The sequence below is a fragment of the Sarcophilus harrisii genome, chromosome 1 (assembly GCF_902635505.1).
Source record: "Sarcophilus harrisii chromosome 1, mSarHar1.11, whole genome shotgun sequence".
Classification (NCBI taxonomy): domain Eukaryota; kingdom Metazoa; phylum Chordata; class Mammalia; order Dasyuromorphia; family Dasyuridae; genus Sarcophilus; species Sarcophilus harrisii.
Genome location: NC_045426.1, coordinates 467,909,112 through 467,931,446, shown reverse-complemented (window position 1 = coordinate 467,931,446; position 22,335 = coordinate 467,909,112). Strand labels below are relative to the sequence as shown.

Sequence of the window (22,335 nt, the reverse complement as noted above, 5' to 3'; positions counted from 1 at the left end):
GAGAAGAGGGTGATTGACAGCATCAGAGGTCAGGATGGATAAGGATTGAGAAAAGGCAACTTATTCCCCCTATTTTACAGATGGTGAAATTGTAATTGTGAGAGATTAGTAACTTGTTTTGATTCCCTTCAGTTCTTGACTCCAAATCTAGTAAAAATAAAAATGGACTTAATCCAAGTCATTAAATGATCTAGAATTCAGGGAGCCTCTATCCAGACTCCCTGAATTTTAGATCACTTAATGACTTGGACTAAGTCACTTTGCCATTGTCTGTGTTCAGGGGCATGGTGAAAGTGTCAGTCTATTATGCCAGTTTTTTTATGAAAACAGAGTGTCAGTGAGTCCATAGCACAGAAACCAGTAAAAAATCCAAGAGGTCTGTACAAATACGGAGGCAAACCAGACCTGCTATCTAGTAGGCAGAATTGCAGAGTGGATAGTTTTAAGTAGGGAGCCAAGCTTTAATGTCCTGGACTTCAGCCCACGTCTATATGGACAGATACATAGAAAGTTCCTGATGCAGGTCAGATTTCAGGGTCCTAGGGTTCAGCATGGGCAAGAAGGAAGAAATATAGAGCTTATTCCACATGCACAGCACACTAGGGTTTCTTCCCTGTTTTCTGTCCTAAGCTTATATAACCTGCTTGGTGACAGGTAAGGGATGTTTGTCTATGATGACCCTTATATTCTTGTGCAATGCTGAGGAGCCAAACTGTTTACCTTGCAGTCTGAGTGAGGCAGGTTTCCATTGGTGCTCCTGATTGTAATTGTAAAGGAACTCACCTTAGTGAGGAATTCCTTGTGTTACTTCGGGCACTCAGAAGTGAAAAGGGGCTGAATCCTGATTTTAAAGTGAGGGTTGTTAGGGAATCAAGAACAAGCAAGCCTTAGAAATCAATGCAGATAGAGGGTCAGGAATCCAAAAGGGCGGTAAAGGTAGAGAAAATGGCATCAGAAATAGAACTAACCAAGAGAGATCCCTTATAAATATGGCTTCTCTCTGTATACTAACATTTGCCTCTTGTTGCCAGAAATGTCTATCTGAAGTTAAGGGTTAACTACTGACAGAGGTTGAAAAAACAACTTTTATTAATATTGTTAATTTTAATTGATGGTTTGTCACAAAATATGCATCTGAGGCAAAAGTGTACAGTTATGATTTATTTTCTTTTGTGAATTGAAGGATAATAAGTCAGAAAAAAACAGATACAGATTGATTTTTTTTAAAAGTAGCAGAATAGGCAGAAGTTGGTAAAATGTATGAGTTAAAGGATTGGGCTGTCACAGGGATTCTGTTCTCGGTACCCTTGAGTTGCTGTGCAAAACAGAGATGGGGAGCTTGCTCAAGTACTGATTAGGAAAAGCGTCTTCAAATAAGATTAGGCTGCTGGTAGTCATTAGAGGGAAGAGTTGCCATCTGTGGAGATACTGAAATCCTGAAACATCTTCCAATCCCACTATGATTAAACAAGGCAGTGCAATTGGACTGTGTTTTCAGAAGCAAACTCTTTTATTTGTTTTGGTGTGCCACTTTGTGCAGTATTAAATAACCAAACCATTTACTTTGATAACCATTTATATTAGAGCCACAATGATGTATAGCATTAAACAGTATGAACACTAAGGGGGAAAGATGCTTAGGTATTATGTTTTCTTTTTGTAATGAATATTCTGAACAAACATTATCTCAGGATTTATTACATGGAAGAAGTGCCAACCATCTTGTCTTTAAGCAGCATAATGAAAATTATTTTTTAACATAAGGAAATGAGAATTTCAGGTTGTCAGGTTTTAGCAGTGGGTGAGAAATGCTTGTATATTAGAGACATTCTTTCCTATGAATGTGACACAAAGACAGAAAAATTATACAAAAGAAATTCTAATTAGAAAGATACTTGAACTTCTAACCCTGCAACTCAGCAGATTTGGTTTTGATCACCATCCAACCAAAATGAGCGCTGACTGGTGATTAGCATCAGCTCAGATTAAGTTAATTGGCTTTAGTTAATCCCTAGGTAGACACTCATTTGGAATAAACCTGAAAGTGTTTCTTTCATTGCACAAAATGAACTAGTTACATGACCAATGAAATATATGTACATTAACTAACAAATTGAAAATCTTAAAAAACCAACCAACCAACCAACCCATCCAAAAAGTTCAACAAATTTTAAAACAAGATTTCAATTGCTGGTGAGTATAGAAATAATTTTTATTTTTCTGAAGTGAAATTTTTTTTTTAGCTAGTTTCATGGAGTTTTATTTTTTTTCAGTTTCAGCTTTACTATTGCTATATCTTTGTATTGAATATAAAACTATTATCATGCTATGAAATGGTAAATAAATTGTATACGGTATATCAGCAATGCTAACAATGTGGTATTATTGAGAATATAAAGAGTAATATAAATATTCTAGTAACCTTTGTTGGTTTGTATTTTAGAAAAAAATTAGATAAATTGAGTTTGCTCAAATGAAGTTGAGTTGAAATAAGGTATTTAGCATATTATCACACATGAAATAGTCTTTCAATTTCTTTTCTATTAAATTTTTGAAATACAATTAGGGATGACAAGCTAGACCTTATCTTCTTTTCAGTTTTAGATTTCCTATATATATGTATATATAGAATATAAGTTATATATATACATATATAACTTATATCTAGGATATGTTATATATATGTATATAAGTTGCTTTAATTTATTATTACCTAATAAAAATAATGAAATGTTATATCTTAAACAGCCTGCCATTTGCCTAATCATATGAATTACAGGGAGATAAAAAAATCTGGCAGAGATAGATATTTAGCTTTCTGAAAGATGTTTTGTGAAGTCAAAACTTCCATTTTAATGACCATAGTGAATAAATGGATTTTTGAAAAAGTCCTCCATTTATTATTTTTAAAATGCTAACATTAGACAATGAATTAAGGCATGGAAGGTGGAATAGGTTTGTTTGTTATTGTTGATTTAGACTAATGGGGTATACTAAACAGTCATTTGCATTACTTCTGTTTCAAGTTAGTTCCAAATGTACTTGCATGAATATGTGTATGTATGTATGTATGCACATATATATTTACATATTGTGAGAGAGAGAAAGAGGAGAGGGGGGAAGGATAGGGGATAGGGAATAGGGGAAGGGATGGAGGGAAAGGGAGAGAGAGGAGAGAAGGGGAAAAGGAGAGGGAGAGGGATCTGTGTATTGGAGAAGGTTACTATTTTAGTGGTATTGAGAATTGCTGGCAAAACACAAACAAACAAAAAACAAACCCTTTCTCTCAATGTAGAACAATTTATAGTCTTAAATTGTTGCCAGATTTATTGTAGACATTGTCTTTGACTCAGAACACCCAACTGCAAGCTCTTTACCAGCCTTGGTGTTCCTCAGTAGCAGGGATTACAAGGTCTGTCACCGCACCTGGCCATATTCTACCTACCTTTTTGCTAAATTGGATTCTGAACTGCTCCCTGACTTTATTTTCTACTTTTCTACCTCTGTTCATCCATTAAGGACACATTCTCTTTATATCTTTGTTTATAGAAATCCTTCTATTTTTTTAAAGTCCCCATCTAAGGTGTCATCTCCCATTTGTGTCAGTGTTATACCCTTCCCCACTTAGTGTTTAAATTCCTTAAGAACAGGGAGTATATTGGTATCTAGCACAGTGCCCTGAATGTGTGAGTACATCACATCTATTGAATTGAATTAATTTATGTTCTACCATGCTATTCTGTCAGTTTATAGAATGAAAAGCATATTGTAACTAAGAAAAATGGATGATTACAAGATAGGAGCAAGAGATGATTGATTAGTGATAGCTCTCATGGCAGAAGAGAAAGCTGTACAGCACATTAGAGACGTGGCCAGGGCACTCAGGAGACTACAAAGCAGAATTGACATTAGCATGAATTATTCTTCCTTTTTGCATAACCTTTATTTCCTATAAATGTATAGGAGAAGTGTGTGATTAAATGAGGACATACACTGACCCACTGCTTATGGAAGTATTTAGCTTGCCCTGTATCAGAGCATAATAGCTTAACACATTATTCTTTCAGAGTCCTATTTATCCCAACTGATTTACCAGTGTTAACTCCTTAATCTCCACTAGAGTTCAGCAGCAGAGGATAATAAGTATATCTTTTAGTTAGATTTCAAAAACCTTCTCTACTGGCTAAAGGAACAGAAGATGCAGTGATGTATTTATAAATGTAAATTTAAATATGAACAGAAAAATGCCTCCCAAGTCCTACTACTGGGGGAAAAGAACCTATTAACACGGACCCTGTGTAGGTATCTGTTCAGATTGGATTTATCAATAAACTATGATATGAATCTAAATGAATGATCTAAATGTGAATGGTTTATTATATTTTTATTATGACACAGATAAAGACCTCATCATTTCTATTTTATAGCTGGAAGACTAAGTATTAGAGATTATGCAACCTGCTCAAGGTCAAATAAGGGTTTCTTATGGCAGGGATGAAAAAGGATTTCAATTTTGCTGACTCAACTCTACTATATCCTCCACCTTCTCCTCTCTTTCTCCTTTGTGCATTTTGCTTTTATTGTCTCAAGTACCATAATTGCTTTCATCCATTGGAAGAAAACATCTAATTTCTATTCTGATCTTTGAATACATTTTCCTAAGGAATATGCAGATAAAATTTGCAAATTATACTGGAGATATATGAAGGAATCTTAGATAACAGCTTGGATCTATTTAAGTGGGTGATTGGGGCCAGATTTACAGCAAGTTTTAAATTACAAATATACTTTTTTTTTTCCATCTTCAGAGTACTGATTACATTTATTCAATTGGTTCAGTTTTTCTTTAGAATTTATCCTTGTTTCCAAGCTGTGGGGAATGCTCACTGTTTCTTAAAACACCAATAATTAAGGTGATTTAATACAACCCAAAATGCAATAAAATTGCATAAAACCAAAAAATACAACCCAGAATCAAACAAATCCTTTCACAACAGCTCACTTTTCAGTTCAGAGATTATGCTTTTATTAATTAGTGGAAATATTCTGAAGGCTTCCCAGTTCTCTGAAATTTGGTTTTGGAAATTATTGATAGGAGGACCTTATGCAACTTTTAACTATCATAGTAGAAAAGATATAACTGTCATAATACAAGGTATAAGAGATATAGCGATGGACTTGAGAGAAAATACTACCTCAGATACTTAGAAGCTATGCCATCCTGGGTAAGCTACTTAGCTTCTCTGTGCCTCAGTTGCCTCATCTGTAAAATGGGGACAAGGAGAGGATCTACCATGTAGAATTGCAAGAACTAAACAAGATAACAAATAAGCACTACTTGTTCAAATATTAGCTCTCATTATGGCTATTATTATTATTTGTTTAAATTTTCTTTTTCTCCTCTTTTTTCTTTAGATTCCAATCAAAATGAGTGAAACTACTTCCACTAACTTTTCAATGATTCACGCAGCTTCGTCTGAAGGCCAAGTTTCCTATGCTCGTCATTCCAATGTCATTCAACCAGTCGTGGCCAAAAGAATTAGTTTCTATAAGAGTGGAGACCCTCAATTCAGTGGGATCCAGATGGTTGTCAACCCTCGCTCTTTCAAGACTTTTGATGCTTTGCTTGACAACTTGTCAAAGAAGGTCCCATTGCCCTTTGGAGTCAGGAACATCAGCACCCCACGGGGTATCCATAGCATCACCAAGCTGGAGGACCTAGAGGATGGCAGGTCATACATCTGTTCCCACAGGAAAAAAATAAAACCCATTGACCTGGAGAAAGCTCGCCAGAAGCCCCTGCCCTGGCAGAGCAGTAGGCCTGTCAGTGCCCGTCGCCGAGCTGCACAGCTGGCCAGGGCAAAGGACTTTGGCCTGAGTTATCGAGAGCTTCCTGCGGTGGTTCAGACGCCCAGAAAGCTCTTAGTTTTCAAAAATGGTGATCCCCGGACCAGGCAGCCAATAGTTCTGAGCAGGAAGATCACTCAGAACTTCGAGGCCTTTCTGGACCACCTGACTGAGCTCATGCAATACCCAGTTGTGAAGCTGTATACCACAGATGGAAGAAAGGTAAGAACATACCTTTGAGAGAAAGCCATTTCTCCTCAGTGATAATGTAGCTTACTCTTTTGGTTTTAGGAATGCTTGATCAATAAATCATTTAATGAATTATTTGGGATTCATAAATCTCTTATTAGTAGTGTACTTGGCCACAGGGATGGGCCCCTCCTACCAATCCCCCCCAAAAGAAATCATTCCTGCCCTCAAGGAAAACACATTTAACTAGAGGAACCATACTGACAACATTTAAGCTATAATAGCTGCTGTTGAATGGGACTAGAAGTTTCGGGAGGAGAATTATCTTTGATTTCCTTATGTTTCCACAAATAAAAAGTGTATATAGGTATCTTCTTTGATGACTTTAGTATATAACTAGAAGAATATTTTATATACTAGCTAGAGCTTTCTCTAGCTCAGAGTAGGGTGTAAAATGGGCAACACCTTAAATACTTGTTGGGGTTTGCGGTTGACAGTGGGAAGCAGAGGACACATACATCATCTTATATGTTGTTATACCTTTCCAGCTATACCATAGGATCTTCAGGAAGAATGGATAGGCCATTTATTTCTTTCCTATTTACATAATGAGAAATAGTTTATCTTCATAGAGGATTTGCTTTGGAGTCAGGAAGGGCAGGGGTCAAGTTCTTTCTCTGGCATATCTACTAGCCAGACATGGCCACATGGACACATCACTTAATCCTGGCCCAGACAATTCTTCAAGCTTAAAGCTGTAGAAGAATGGATGGATAATAAGAATTTCCAATCTGGGAGTTCTATGTGCAGATGAAATCATAGATGCAAAGAAGAAAAAAAATTGTTGAAAGCACCTGGAACTTTCATTCATGGATTTAGAAGTTTAATAAATTCTTATTTCCTATAAAACTAGGAGATGTATTGAGCTGATTCAATCAACAATAATAACACTAACAATAATATTAACATTTTATTTTTATATGGTGTTTTAGGTTTACAAAATTCTTTACATACATGCTGAGATTTAGTTTAGAATTGAAAATGACAATGTGGAAAGAATAAAATTTTCATCATGTGTAATAGTTGTGGTCATACTTTCCAAAATGCATATTGTTCTGCTGATGTGACCTTTTCTATTTCTTTGAGGTGCCCAGCCTACAGGCAGTTATACTGAGCTCTGGTGCTGTGGTGGCTGCAGGAAGAGAGCCATTTAAGCCAGGAAATTATGACCTTCAGAAGTACCTGCTTTCTGATCATTTACCAAGGACCTCTAGACACATTTACCCCAAAGGACAAGCTAAACCACAAGGCAGAAGTAAGTTACTTAAAAAATAGAGCTTCTATTTCTATTCAGAGTTTTTGACAGCAAAAGAAAGTACATGTTGAAATGGACCAAGTTTCTATTTTGTAGGAAATAAAATGAAAAAAAAAAAGAAAATTGAAAGATGTTTCTCATCCTAATCTGGTTAGCCCATATATTGAAATGTTTTTCATTGTATTTTTTGATCATGAAAAAAACGTACCTGCCTGAAATAATATCATCCCCCCCCCCCTACACCCTGTGCCAGTTTCAGTAAACCAACAGGTTGTGTGACGTCTTGCTTCAAGGGGAAAGAAAATGTCATGTTTCCACCTGGTTGCATTCTGAAGTTATATTATAGCTTAGCCCAACATTATATAGTAAGTAGCATTTGCTTAGTTGACTAAGTGAATAGAATCGCTATAATTTATCTTTAATTCCATTCTTTCCCAATTTTTGCAATCCAAGACTTATAAAACCACTTTTCATTCGTTTTCATTTCATTCTAGAGAAACAAAAACCTTGGGCTGCTAATAAGAAAATGCTATATAGTATAATGGGTGCTATGTACAAATATATATATACTTACTATATAAACATACACACATATACATGCATACATATATACATAAATATATAGTGAATTCCGCTTGAACTGGTTCATAAGACCCAATTTTTAAAGTTTCAGTATGCTCATTTAAACTTCAAAAATCTTCAAGTGTTACAAATTTTTTTTTGATGATTGTCTAGATTTAAGAAAATGATGAAGAAAATGTTAATAATGAAGATTAAACTTAAAAGCGTGTCTTATGTACATTTTTCTTCCTGGAGAAATAGTTTGTTAAGTATTTGCTATCTAGTAATGGTTCTAGGGCACAATGTTATTGGAGAAAGCTTTGGATAAGTTATAGTTAGCTTTTTACAATTTTACCTTTTTATTTTCACCCCTTTTGGCCTTTTGAATATTCTATGTTTTGGGAGTGGTAGGTAGTGAATGTCTTAATTCTTAAGGAATTAATCTTTGTTTTGTCAGGTACAAAACTCCACTGATGTATATAGACCAATTCTTATATGTGGTCAGATTAGTACAATTTGACAGAAATGTATTTCCCATGTTTGTAGTAGAGGCATCTAAAGATTTTTAATTGAAGTAGAGGAAATCTCTATAAAGTCATCTATGAAAAAGAAAAAGTATATATTGTAGAATGTATTTTATGGATATAACTTATTAATGATGTAAGGACTATAGTACTATAGACAGAGCTAGGAGAGGGAAGTCACTTTCTCTAACTCCTTCATTTTATAGTAAGGCACCTGAGGCCCAAGAGGTTAAGTGACTTATATTATGGCCTTTATAGAATAGTGATGGAGCAAGGATTCAAATTCAAGTTCTCCGACCCAGGACTTAGCACAATCTCACACATTATAGATGCTTAATAAATTCCTGTTGATTTATTTCCAAATACAGTGTTCTTTCCCTTGTACCAATTTGCCTCTATTAATGATAGAAAAATAAGATCATACATATAAAGTAGTGTTGGAAATCTTTGGAAGAAATAAAATTCTTAAATCTAAAGTATTATGCATTTTCACATGATTCCATAAAATGATTGAAATAATGATTGAATTGAAAAAAATGTATTAAAAAAATCCAAAGGAAATATATGGAGTCAAGGAGGCTCCATGTTTCATTGTATGCTATCCTAATGAGATAGGGGTCGGGTACTTCTGCATGGATGCAGACTGCATGCAATCTTTTTCTTTCTTTTTTCTTCCTTTTCTCCCTTCCTTCCTTCCTTCCTTCCTTCCTTCCTTCCTTCCTTCCTTCCTCCCTCCCTCCCTCCCTCCTTTCCTTCTTTCCTTCCTTCCTTCCTTCCTTCCTTCCTTCCCTCCTTCCTCTCTTCCTTCCCTCTTTCCTTCCTCCCTCCTTCCTTCCCTCTTTCCTTCCTCCCTCCTTCCTTCCCTCTTTCCTTCCTCCCTCCTTCCTTCCCTCTTTCCTTCCCTCCCTCCCCCCTCTCCTTCCTTCCTTCCTTCCTTCCTCCCTCCCTCCCCCCTCCGTTCCTTCCTTCCTTCCTTCCTTCCTTCCCTCCTTCCTCTCTTCCTTCCCTCTTTCCTTCCCTCCCTCCTTCCTTCCCTCTTTCCTTCCTCCCTCCTTCCTTCCCTCTTTCCTTCCTCCCTCCCCCCTCTCCTTCCTTCCTTCCTTCCTTCCTCCCTCCCTCCCCTCTCCGTTCCTTCCTTCCTTCCTTCCTTCCTTCCTTCCTTCCTTCCTTCCTTCCTTTTCTCTTCCCTTTCCTTCCTTCCTCCCTCTCTCCCCCCCCTCTCTCCCCACCCTCCTGCCTCCCTCTCTCTTTTGTTTTAAATAATACTTTCAAGGAAATAAATTCTAGGTCTCTCTTTCTTTCCATAATGTCACAGTTTATAGTAATTTCTGCCTTTGTTTGCAATAAAAAAGGACCTGAGACTGAATTCCTAAACAGTGAGAGAATCTGCTCAAGTTAAACGCCAGCTATAGATAGCAGTGTGCCACTGAAAAGGCCAAAAAGCATCTACTGATACCCTAAAATGATGATTAAAAACACCAGTGGGTATTTGAAGATGATGAGAATTTAACTGAAGAGTCATTTGACAATTAAAAACAATAACAGAATAAAATAAATATGCTATGGATCCCAGTTTTGCTCCTGGATTTGCTGGAAGCAAAACTGGAATCCAGAGCTCCTGGCTTTGCTGGAAGTGTTTGTGTTGTCTTAGCTTAGTCAGAAGGTGTTCTTTTTGGTAATGGATCACTGAATCTACGAGATTCTACATACTTCTTTTCAAAGAAATTTCATTTCTGAAGGAGTTACTCTCAAGACTATCTTTTGAAATGAATATAAAGGTAATTGCTAAAACAGATACAAAAATAAGGAGGGGGGCAGAGTAATTCACAGGAAATTTATTTTCTTTATAGCAGGTATACAAAACTAAAAAATAAATTTAAAATATGGAATTGATTGACTTGAAGAGAAATAGATGCTAGGATGATTAAAGTGATGATAATAGGGATAGCAACTGGTCCTATGATTTTATGGATACAGGAAATTTCCAAATAGGGGAGCTCTTTCTATCTATGCAACGCAACACCTTCTGTACAATTTACAGTTTTGGAGAGGTTAAGTGACATGTCCATAGCTTGTATGTGGTAGATATGGAAATTGAATCCTGCTGGTCCTAGACTTGTGGCAAATTATGTATCTATACACTATGTCCCATTGCTTCATGTGATAAAAATAACAAGTTTATGTAGCACTTTGACATTTGCAATGCATTTTATTGAAATATTTCTCTTATTGAAATATCCTCACAGCAACCCTGTGAAATAAGTGCTATAGTTATCATCCTAACTATATGACTCGGTGTTCTAGGCAACTTTTTATCACTAATGAAGATGAAATTAAAGCAATTGTAAGGAATTATTCTGCCAAATTATATGCCCATGAATCAATTTAATTGAAATGGAAGAATATTTATAAAAGCATTAAGTTCCCTAAATTATATTTGCTTGTATCCTAATGGGTACAAGTCTTTTACATTATTTGCTAATTTTTATAGCTGCATTGTACAGAAATTCAGTTTATTTTTTTCTCTCAGAATGATTGTTACTTTGTGATGCACAACTTATGGTTGCCATATATTATTTGCTCTTATTCATGACAAGAATTTTCCATGTGAGAAATATGTCTTTTATGCAGCCAACTTAATAAAAAAAGTTGAAAAGTGGGGGAAAAATAAGAGCAAGTGAGGGATATTGACCTTAGGAGATGTATTGGCAGAATAAATTTGATCTACTTTGTCAGAAGAAGTTTCCTCATTGGGAATTTCCTTTACTAATGAAATCACAGATTTGGTTCAAGTAACAGTAGCAAGAACAACATTGCATATTTTATATGTGAGAGCTAAAAATTTCCAATGGATTTGTGATTTATGGGGGAACAATTTACAAATATGGAGGAATATGGAAGCCTTATCCAGAGTACATTGCCATGGCCCATATGGGACCAATCTAAAATGAGCTGTGCTGTCATTATGGAAAAAATAATTGAAAATTTATATTTTTATTTTACCCATTATCTAATTTTATTTGAGCTATTTTTTTTATATTCTTCTCTACTAATTGGTTTGTTTTTCTGTTTTTTCCTCTACCTTTTTCTTTTGCTGCCTCTCTCCATTTGGATTCTTTGTCTTCTTCACCTCTGCACTGTGTGGTGATTTTGGGTGACATTTACTCTTGAAATCTTGAAAGTGATTATCCGCAGACCTTCCAGTCCAGGGTCTCAGATTTACTCTGTTTCTTCTGACAAAATTTATAGTAATGATAATAATTCAGACTGCTCTCTTGCCCATGACCATTACTTGGGCTTGGAAAAAAATGATTCTCAGGTTTGTGAGGATATATCGATACTACCTTCTGAAGATGACATTGAAAAATCAATTCTTGTTAATCAAGATGGCACTATGACTGTTGAGATGAAAGTTCGATTCAAGATTAAAGAAGAAGAGACTATAAAATGGACAACTACTGTCAGTAGAGTCGGTCTTCCGAATAATGACAAAAAGAGTGAGACATGTAGTTTTCTGGCCAGAACAGAAGATCAGTCACCTGCTATAGAAATTTCCACATGTACCAATTCTACAGACATCCTATCCTTGGAAAAATGTGAAAATGAAGAGGAAAGCTTGACAAAAGAAAGAAACCCTCAAGTGACAGGCAGAGAATGTGACATTTATAATGATACTGTTTGGGAGGACACCTTTGTGAACACAGACATTGGTGAGATGCCTCGAGATCAAGTCAAACATCATTTTCATCGGCCCCCAACACCTGGTCCGAGAAGAGTACGACAAAAGAAGTCTCTGTTAGAGAGCATCACTTTGGTATCTGAAACAGAAGTTGAAGAAAAGATGATTGGGCAATTTTCCTATAGTGAAGAAAGACAAGATGGAGAAAGCAAATCTGAATATCACATGTTCACACATTCTAGCAGTAAAATGTCATCAGTGACTAACAAACCAAAGCTTTCTGAGTTCAATAGTGATAATTCACTGAAATCTTCTCTAGAAAGCAAAGCTGAAGATAGGATGCTTTTGTCTAGCCCCCAAAATAGTAGCCTCATAGAAATTCAAAAGACTTTGGAGGTGAACCAAATTGATAGTTTGTCACAAACTGTCCAGGATAAATCAGTAATGGAGGAAGGTATACCTTGTGTGAAGAACTTTATATCTTATGATGCAATAAATGACAGGATTAGACCTTTTACAGCAGATGTTGCTCACTTTTGTGTTAGTGAGTCTGGAACTGAACTGTCCCATGGAGAAACTGCTTCTGAAATACCCACCTCAGTAGATCCCTCTCCTGTAATTACCAACATTGATAGACTAGTGAGTGAGTTTGCTCAGTGTGGGATAACAAGCACCCCTTCCAGTGAAAGGCTGATTTTACCCTCAGGATCTAGAAAGAAAAAGGGGGAAAAGTCTCAATTGAAAGTGGTAAATTCAGAACAGAGTCAACACGACAAGGAGAATGAAACAAAAAAAAACCTTAACAAGAATGAGAAGGTAGACTTCAACAATGAAACTATCCAGGAAGACATGTCACAGAGCTCACACTGTACAGAAAGAACAGTGGTACTTCGGGTGGGAAGCAAGAAAGCAGCTAATAAGACTGTCTATGCAAATAGTGTGTCTTCTAAAAGTAACCTAAATCTCTCAATTTCTAAGATACTCCCATCAATTAAATTCCTGGCTGCTAGAAGAATCAAGGATAATGGACATGTTTTAGGTAAAACAAAACACAAAGCAGTTAAAAAAATGAGCTTTCCAGGATCCACAAAAAGAGAAAGTAGTGTGGAGAAAAAAGATTTTCCCCAGAATGACATTAAATATGGCAAAAATACTTTTGGTATTGAAGATGCACGCCACATACGTAATGTCAGGGACCAAGTCCCCAAGTCTCTGTATGCACAAAAGTCTGTGGCAGCAGGGTCCATGACAGGAACTGAAAAGAAGAATAGTTTTTCAAAAGTGACTAATTTAAACACCTCTCTAAGAAATCAGAAAAAGCAGAAACTAAGTAAATTAAAGTCAGATGCTGCTGAAAATAAACAGCGTTCTAGAACCTGGGATCATTCACTCACTTCTCTGAAAAAAGCTGATTTTCTAGATGATCTTGCTCATAATTCTGTTCAGAGTTACATACAGACCTGGTTGCAAAATGTATTTCCACCTCCTATTTTACCATCTGAGAAATTAACTCTAGTAAATAAAAAGGAAGGGGACATGGAAAATTATTCTGGGGATTGTCTTCCGAAACTTATCCAAGCTGTTTCTGAAAAGGAAAGTGAAGCTATTATAGAAAACAAGACACAGACAACTTCAAATCCTCCCCTGGATGAATATAGTTTTGATGGAGTGGAAAATAAATCTCTCACTAAGCAGGACAGTGCTGAAGAACTTGCCAAAGAAATCTATGAAAGACAGATTGGATCTCTGACTAATGCTTCCTTGGTGTCTTTGGAAGAACAAGTTACACCCTCAGTCTTCCATGAATATGAGATCAAGACCCAAGCAGCTAATGAAGAGACTCACCATTCCACAAAAAATTCTGAGGTAGACATTCATCTCCAGGGAAAAAAGCCAGATTTTAAAAAACAAAGTGTGGAGGCAGAAGTTCAAGTTAGTTCTGGGGACAGTACTATGATTATGAACAATATGCCAACAGATCTTTTGTCTGGCCTATTGCTTCACCAAATGCAAGCATTTGTTCTAAACCTTCAAAAAAATCAAAATGGAACTGTTAAAATACCATATCCGCTTTTAGATTTTCCTTCTCTTTCTTCTCCCTTATATAGTTCATCCACTAACCTACTTTTAGCTTGGCTATTGTTATTAAACCTAAAGGGAAGTTTGGATACCATCTGTCAAGGTGATAACTTCAACATGACCTCTAAGTCTTCAGAAATATTTACCTTGTTGGAATTTTTGAAGAATGTTGCCATTGTAGAAAAAGCTGATGATTTGAAAACTGCTGTTTCACATTTGAAGGAGTCAGCCACAACTTGTTTAGGACTCACTGGGAAAGAACAAATCCCCATGGATGTTTCTGGAAATTCATCTCCAGATGTAATTAAAAATGTAAATGAAAAGAACAAGGAAGTTTATGCTTCGTATGAAGGGAACTCTGTCGAGGACTATGGCACTGAAGAAACCTCCATTTCCCATGAGATCTCTGCTCTCAGCAATGCTTTTTCTCCCACTGAGGATCAGACTTGCTCTTTAGATGAGCCCTGTTTTCTGAAAGAAGACTTTTCCCATAATGGTGGCGAGGGAGAAAGTGAGATCTGTACCTTTATGTCACCTTGCTCACCTGAAGAAGACTGTATTATGAGTAAGACTTGTGTTCCAAATGACATTTTAGATTCAGAGGAAAAAAATGACAACTTGGAATTGGTTGAAGAATTAGAAAAGTTAGATAGATTAGAAGAGGACCTCATTATGTCAGAGGAGCTAAATGACTTGAGTATTCATGAATTAGTGCCATTTCAAAATGAGAATATGGGGAGTTTAAGTAATTGTAGTCCTTTCCCAAATGAGACATTAATGGAGCCTAGTGAAAAGCAAGAAGAGATTCCTCTGGCAGAATTCCAGAATAGTGTGTTAAATGAATCTCAGGATAAAAATACAGATATGTCATTTGATAAGGAAGACTCAAGGACTTCTGAGGAACCAGGCTCAACAACTAAGAGTATGACTTCAGGGGAAAGAAATATTTCAGAACTAGAATCCTTTGAAGAGATAGAAAATCAGGACAAAAGTAACTTTAATGTACAGGAAAATGTAGGAGGAGGGCAAGATAATTTGGGAGCAAAAGAGAAGATAACAAATAAAAATCCAGAATTAATTGCTATATCTGATGGAGGCATAGTGGAAGAAGAAAAAAGGAATGATGAATATTGTGAGAAGAGACTGACTAAACTACCATCTTTAGACTTTTGTTATGATTCAAAGCAAAGTCCAGAAAAGGATACACACGAAGGAGAAAATAATGTGCAAGTAAAAATGAAAATGATCAGTAGAAATCATTCAAATCCATCTCCTGAATCTAGAAAATGTTTAAAAAGTCCAGTAACTTCTGATTTGTCAGACTATAGGCCAGATACTGAGAGTGAACCTACATATAAAACATCCAGTGACCTGACAAATGAAAGTGGAGAGGAAATAGTTCAGGAGAGAGCATATAATACTGGGTTTGTGAAAAGAACTATTGAAAGGCTTTATGGTAAAGAAGAAACTATTAAACCTTGTTTCCTTATTGGGTCTACAAATGAATCTCTAGCATTTCACGCCAGTTCTTTAGAAGCTATTCATGGTGCTCAGAAAGCAAGTCCTTATCAAAAAGCAAGTCAGTGTCAGACATTTAATTCTCCTCGGCAAGTGTCACACTATACATCCACATTACAAAGCTCTTGGGAGGAAGAAATAACTGATGATATTACCTGTGCCGAAGACACTTCTTCCATACCATCTATGAATGGAGTGAAAGTCAATCATCATGGACAAAATGTCCTAGAACATCGTATGGAACAACATAATGATTCCAAGATTGTTAGGGGTGTAGATGAGGGTGTCCTGATAGACAAAGGCAAATGGCTCTTAAAAGAAAATCATTTGTTAAGATTATCCTCCCTTGAGAACACTGGTATGTATGGCAATGTGGATACCACATCAGTAGATACACTACTTGATAACAATAGTGATGAGATTCCATATTCACATTTTGGAAATTTGGGCAAAGCCCTGGCTGATATATCTTCTTCAGAACTTGAAGAAATGGCTCAACCCCCTGAACCTAGATGTAATTATTTTAATATGCCTCATGGTAGTGATTCAGATCCTTTTTATGATGATTCATCAAGGATTCAAAATAAAATTGTCAACACTGATAGTATACCAAATCTTCATGAAAACATGGAGGATAATCAGCAAATAGATAATGTATGCACATCTCTTGCCTGTGTATATACCATGCCTGGGAACAAGGTGCATCCTGTGGGACATCCTGTAATCACTGAAGGACCTGTAAAAAGCCAGTCATCACCTTCCATTAATAGGAATAGTGCAATTCTTCAGGAAGGTGATTCTTTGGATAAGCTCTATGCTGTTTGTGGTCAGCATTGTCCAATACTAACTGCTGTTATTCATTCAGTTAATGAAAATGACAGGGGATTTGTATACCAGAAAGCATCTGACATTGAGAATTTGGGGGGCTTCCATTTATGGACTTTAACACCTCCCCATTTACTATGCTCAGATAACAGTTCTTTCAGAGATGAGAATAATAATGTGAATGTGAAAAAGACCCTTATGGATAAGATCAGCAGTGATACATTTGCCAGATTTTATTTGAATTCTACACTTGATTTGATTAAAAGAAGGGATTTTGGAATGCTTAACTCCTTAGCCACAGAGAATGGATACTATCTAAAGGAATGTGAAATATATTCAAGAAAAAGGTTCTATATATATTTCCTGCAAGCACAATTGTTTGTTATGGATAAAATGAATTCAAATAAACAAGGCTCCAGCAATCAGGGAAATGAAATCTCAATAGCAGTTGATGAGAATAACAACTTATTAAATAATAAATGCCAAAGCTCAAGAGCACAAAAACCAAGTGGTTACGAAGAATATCCATTGAATTCCCTTTTTTGAAATATTTGGGAGGAAGCTACCAATTGGACTTGTTCAAGGTTGTGAGACGTCTTTAAAAGAAAGATTTCTGAAAATGGTTAGATAAAAATGCTTTCTTTAGCAAAGAAGAAAAGGTGCTAACTTTACCTGATCTTGAAAGTAACAATAATAAAAAAAAAAACCCTAAACAATTCCATAGTTACGATGGCTTTTTCATAATCTAGAACACCCTAATTCCTTTTCCTTGCCATTCCAAGTTCTTTATTTTCTTCTATCTGTATGAGATAACTTTTACTGGACAAGCTCATCAGGAAGATTCTCTTTAAGTCTTAATTACAGCAGGATTCCCAGAATCCATTTGTTGTTTGTTACTTTCATTTGTGAATGTTACTGTCTTTTTTTTTTAAATGTCTTTTCAAGTGTGAATATTATCCCTCTGCCTTTCTCCTCCTTGAGGCTTAGAAGTACCTCAAGGCCACCAGAGACTGAATCTTTATTCCTTTTATAGCCTCCTTATTCCTGGAATCTAGTATAGAACTCTAAAGCACCCAATAAAAACATTTTGAAAGAACCTTGAGTGTCCCCTAATTTATACTTCAAAACCTTATTTATTTTTTTCTTCTACTGGAGGATGAGTTGTTTTGTTTTGTCAATGTTTTTAATTAATGACTTTAAATTTGCATTTGATTCTACCCTTTTCAATTTCTAAAGTACCTTATTTTCTCTCTTTCATCTTAAAATATATATATATATATGTATTTTTTTTATTCAGAAAAAAATTATTTCTTCTTCCCATTCACAGTCTGTCCCCCAATTTAGAATGAAAGAAGACAAACATATAAAGTTAAGCAATATAAATTTCCACATTGGCCATAATCAAAAATATACATCTCATTTCATGCTCTTGATCCTTTACCTCTCTATCAGGAGGTGAGTAGCATTTTAGATGTCTACTTGGACACTGATTATATGAGATAATTTTTGATAACTCTTGATTTTCAAGTATATTCCTTTCCTCTTCTCTTTCCAGTCTTGTTATAAAATTATCAAGTCATGACTAAAGTCACGATAAGTCCTGACATATCAAATTATGACCCTTGATACAGCTCAGAGAAGACACATGTTTCTTCTCACACTTGAAAGACCAGTTTATGCTTGTTTAGTTCCTTATGGACAGCAGGTACAGTGTACAGAGCATTGGGCTGGTAATCAGGAAGACTCATCTTCTTGAGCTCAAATGTGTCCTCAGACACTGTGACTATGGACAAAGTAACCTACTTGCCTCAGTTCCTCATTTGTAAAATAAATTGGAAAAAGAAGTGACAAAACATTCTAGTGTCTTTGCCAAGAAAACCTCAAATCAGGTCACAAAGAATCAGCACAACTGAACAACTATAAAGTTTTTTATGTTTGTATATTTATTACTACCTTTTTTTTTTCTTATCTCCCATATGTGAACTTCAAAGTTTCCACACCTGTCTGGTCATTTGATCCTCAATATTACATATCCTCTGTCTCATTCAAGGCTAATTTCCCCCATAGGGTTATGTTCAGTTTTACTGGCTGCTATTTTTAGCTGTTAAGTGCATATCTTTTCCCTTTTGGAATATTATATTCCAAGTTCTTTCCTTTACAGTAGAGACCAGTAAATCATCTCGGATACTGACTGTAGTATTTTAATTCTTTTTTGCTTGCTATTGGCAGTAATTTTTCTTTGACTTAGAAATTCTTGGTAGTAGCCATGATGTTCCTGGGAATTTTTATTTTGAAATTTCAGGAGGATTCTTACTATTTCTATTTTTGCCTCTGATCCTAAGAAATCAGTAGTTTTCTTATTTCTCCTCCTCCCCCAAGGCAATTGGGATTACTTGTCCACAGTCACCAGTTTATAAGTGTTAAGTATCTGAAAATGCATTTGAACTCAAGTCCTTGACTCCATGACCATTGCTTCATCCACTGTGTGTTAGATGACACAGTTTTCTTTAAAGATCACATAAAATAGGATATATAGGCTCTTTATTTAGAAGGGGGAAATAAGAAGGAGGATTCATTTCTTTCAAGTTGTAATGATTCTATTTTTTTCCTTAATAAATTTTTTCAAGTGTCCTCTTCCTTTTCATCCCTGCTCCTTTCTTTACCTACTCTCCTCTTCTCTTTCCTTTTCTCCTTCCTTGTTAATTCTCTTTCCAATTCTTCTAGTCCTATTTTTTTCAATTTTTCCTCAAGCACTCTCATTTCATTTATAAAAACATTTAAGAACTTAAAAAAACTCTTGCTTCATAGTTTCTACAAAATATAGTTGAATTGTTCCTATATTGTGCTTTTCTTTGAGACATTGCTTATAAATGTTCGAGTTTTTTTCCTTCTGAGTTTGTGTCTTACTATATTCCTGCCATCATAATAGCTCTTTAATCTTGCAGGCTAGTTTTTGATTTTTGATTTGATGGTTGGATGGAGCTCTGTATTTCTGGAGAGGAGATCAATATGGTTGGTCCTGGTTGCTACTTCTCCTGGGTAATGAATGTTATGTTATTGTAGGATCTCAGAGACCCACTCAGTCTGGGACTGCAATCTTTCAGTGCTGAGCTGATCCAGGATCTAAATACTGCTTTCTTGAGCTGAGCTCTTCAAATTTCTGATCTCTGTTGCATCTGAACAACAGTATAATGTTGCTTTACTCAGTCCCTACTAGCCAGATGAAAAACTCTATTGGGTTAGAGTGACAGAACTGCAGGATCTCTTTTTGTCTGAAATTCCTGCCCTTAATTTCTCTGAAGACTTAAGACTGAGCTAGCTGCTGGAACAGAGACTATAATTTGTTTCTGGAATCTCAGTCATATTTCCTACATTCCTTTCAACCCAGAGCCTTGCCAGTTCCTTGCCAGAATGCCACCCCTAGGTGCAGGTCTCTTCTTCACTCCACCCTGGATCTCTCACAGAACTGAATAGTGAATAATAGCTTCCAGTTATCTCCTGTTCCTACTACAGTGCCCTGGTGTAAAGCTTCTCCCTGTCTGAATGCTTAGTAGGCAGCTAAGTAAGTGAAGCAGATAGCCAGTCCTGGAGTCAGGGAAACATGTTCTTCAGTTCAAATCTGGTTCAAAAATGTGTGACTCTAGATAACTCATTTAATTCTGTTTGCCTCACTTTTCTCATCTGTAAAATGAACTGGAAAAGGGAATGGCACTCCAATATCTTTACTAAGAAAACTCCCTAATGGGATCAGAAAGAATAGACCTAGGAAATGACTAAACAGTTATAGGCAGCAAGTTCCTACCTATTCCTTTTCCAGGATGAAGACCTATCTCCTTATAACCTGGACTAGAAAAAAGACTCACTGTGACATTAAGAAAATTGCCCATTGGGATTTGATCTGCATTTTAGATATCTATTTGTAAGAATTTAAGGGGTGGGGGAGTTAATGGTTTACTGAACTTCTTCTACTTGACCATCTTTGCTGTACTTTCTTTTCTCATCTAAAGGCACTTTTTCTGTGTCTTTCCCTCTCTCCATTTTTTTCCTCCCTTGGTGTTTTCCATGTTTGTATGAAAATATGATCAGGTCTTCTCTATTGTAAAAACTCACTGGTATTCTGTATCACATATACAAATATGCAAAAATGTACTTTGTCTTAGTCTTGATAATCCTTTCCCATTTTTATTCTTTATCTCTTCTTCCTTTTTTCACAAAACTTCAAAAAAAAATCATCTTTATTCTTTCCATTTTCTCAGCATTCCTCCTCCCCAAGATCCCTTCTATCTGGTTTTTATCCTCACCTATTCACTATACTTACTGTCTCATAGACTGCTAATGACCTTTTATTTATGATACAGTATTCTTTTTCTCAATCTTAAATCTCTTTGACTCTGCGGCCTGGTATTGAAGGACTTCTAAAATCTAATTCCAACTTATTTTTAAAGTCTTATTTCTCATTATATTTCTTCATACCTTCAACATTTTAATTTTTTTCTCCTGTTTCTCAATCTTTTACTTTCTTGCTTCTAGTCATTGTTGCAGGCTGTCCCCCATTCCTGAACCATATTCTTTCACATCTTATCTTTTGAAATTCTTTCCTTTCTTCAGACCTTGTTCATGTATAATCTCCCTCCATGAAGCTTTCCCTGATTTTCTTACTTCTTAACTAAAAGAACTCTACTTCAAATTTCTTACAGATTTAAAAAAAATTTTCATACTGCATCATATTTAGATATTTACAAACCTTATTCCCTCATTCAATTTTAAGTTCCTCAAGGGCTAGGAGAGGTTCATTTTTAATTTTGATATTTAAAGCAATAAGCATTTATTAATTTTTTTTTTACTATTTTATTTTTACTATTATTCTTCTATTTGTCTATCTACTATTTGTCAGGCACTGTATCTATTTCTATGTTCCTTATCTAACACAATGCTTTACATATAATAGATACTTTATGAATATTTTGGAAGTATATGAAGTTGAATGGGGCCTACAATTAGAAAAATTAAAGAACTTAAGAACATCAGCCAAAAATTTTATTTTAGTTATTTTTTTTTGAAATAAATTATTGTAAAGTTCTCCTATAACTTTCCAGTTTTTCTCCTTGGATGTGGTTAGCTTGATTCTCTCAGAACATGACATCATATTCCTGGAGGTCATTGCACAAAATGGTAAAAAAAAAAATTTTCTCCAACACAAGGGCAGAAAAATTGAACACACTGAATTATTTCTCTGGTACCCTGCTTATAAAGCCTAGTTCTTTAAAATATTACTAAAATGGTGAACAATAGAGCCCAGAAAAAAAAGAAAAAAACAATGAATTGGAAATTTGGTCCCATGGGGAAAAAAAGTTAAGGAAATTGGATAGTTTAGCTTGAAAATGAGAAGACAGAAGGATACTTTAAAAACTATCTTCAGATATAGTCATGAGTGCCATGTTGACCACATTCCCATTCAGTTTATGATTTATTGAGTAAAATTGTGTCAAGAAAGTGTGTAAAACAAAATGGAATCACTATGTTAGCACCATAGAATCCCAGAGTCTGAAAAATTTGGGAAATTTGCTTAGCTAAGCTTCCAATACAATGCAGAAATCCTTTCTAACATCCCTGACTATTTGTTGTCATGCTCCTCTTTTTTTTATTTTTCAATGACAGCCTGTCAAAAGCTCTTTCCATTTTGGAGTTATACTGAGTAAATCTAATATCTCAGCTATGGGATAACCCCTCAAATATTAAAAGAGATTTATGGCATTCTTCTTTTCTCACTACTCTGCCCCAAGTTTAACTCAGATTAA

At 35.6% G+C, this 22,335-nt stretch overlaps 1 protein-coding gene across 1 annotated transcript in view; it reads left to right on the top strand.

Annotated features, from left to right (window-relative positions):
- The first annotated feature begins 5,421 nt into the window (after positions 1–5,421).
- Positions 5,422–22,335, top strand: part of RP1 (RP1 axonemal microtubule associated) — a 582,455-nt gene continuing 565,541 nt past the window's right edge. The window contains exons 1-3 of the mRNA XM_031946393.1: positions 5,422–6,069; positions 7,183–7,351; positions 14,525–14,527. Of these exons, the coding sequence (XP_031802253.1) occupies positions 5,428–6,069; positions 7,183–7,351; positions 14,525–14,527 (814 nt within the window). The 5' untranslated portion in view covers positions 5,422–5,427. The remainder of the gene's footprint in view (positions 6,070–7,182; positions 7,352–14,524; positions 14,528–22,335) is intronic.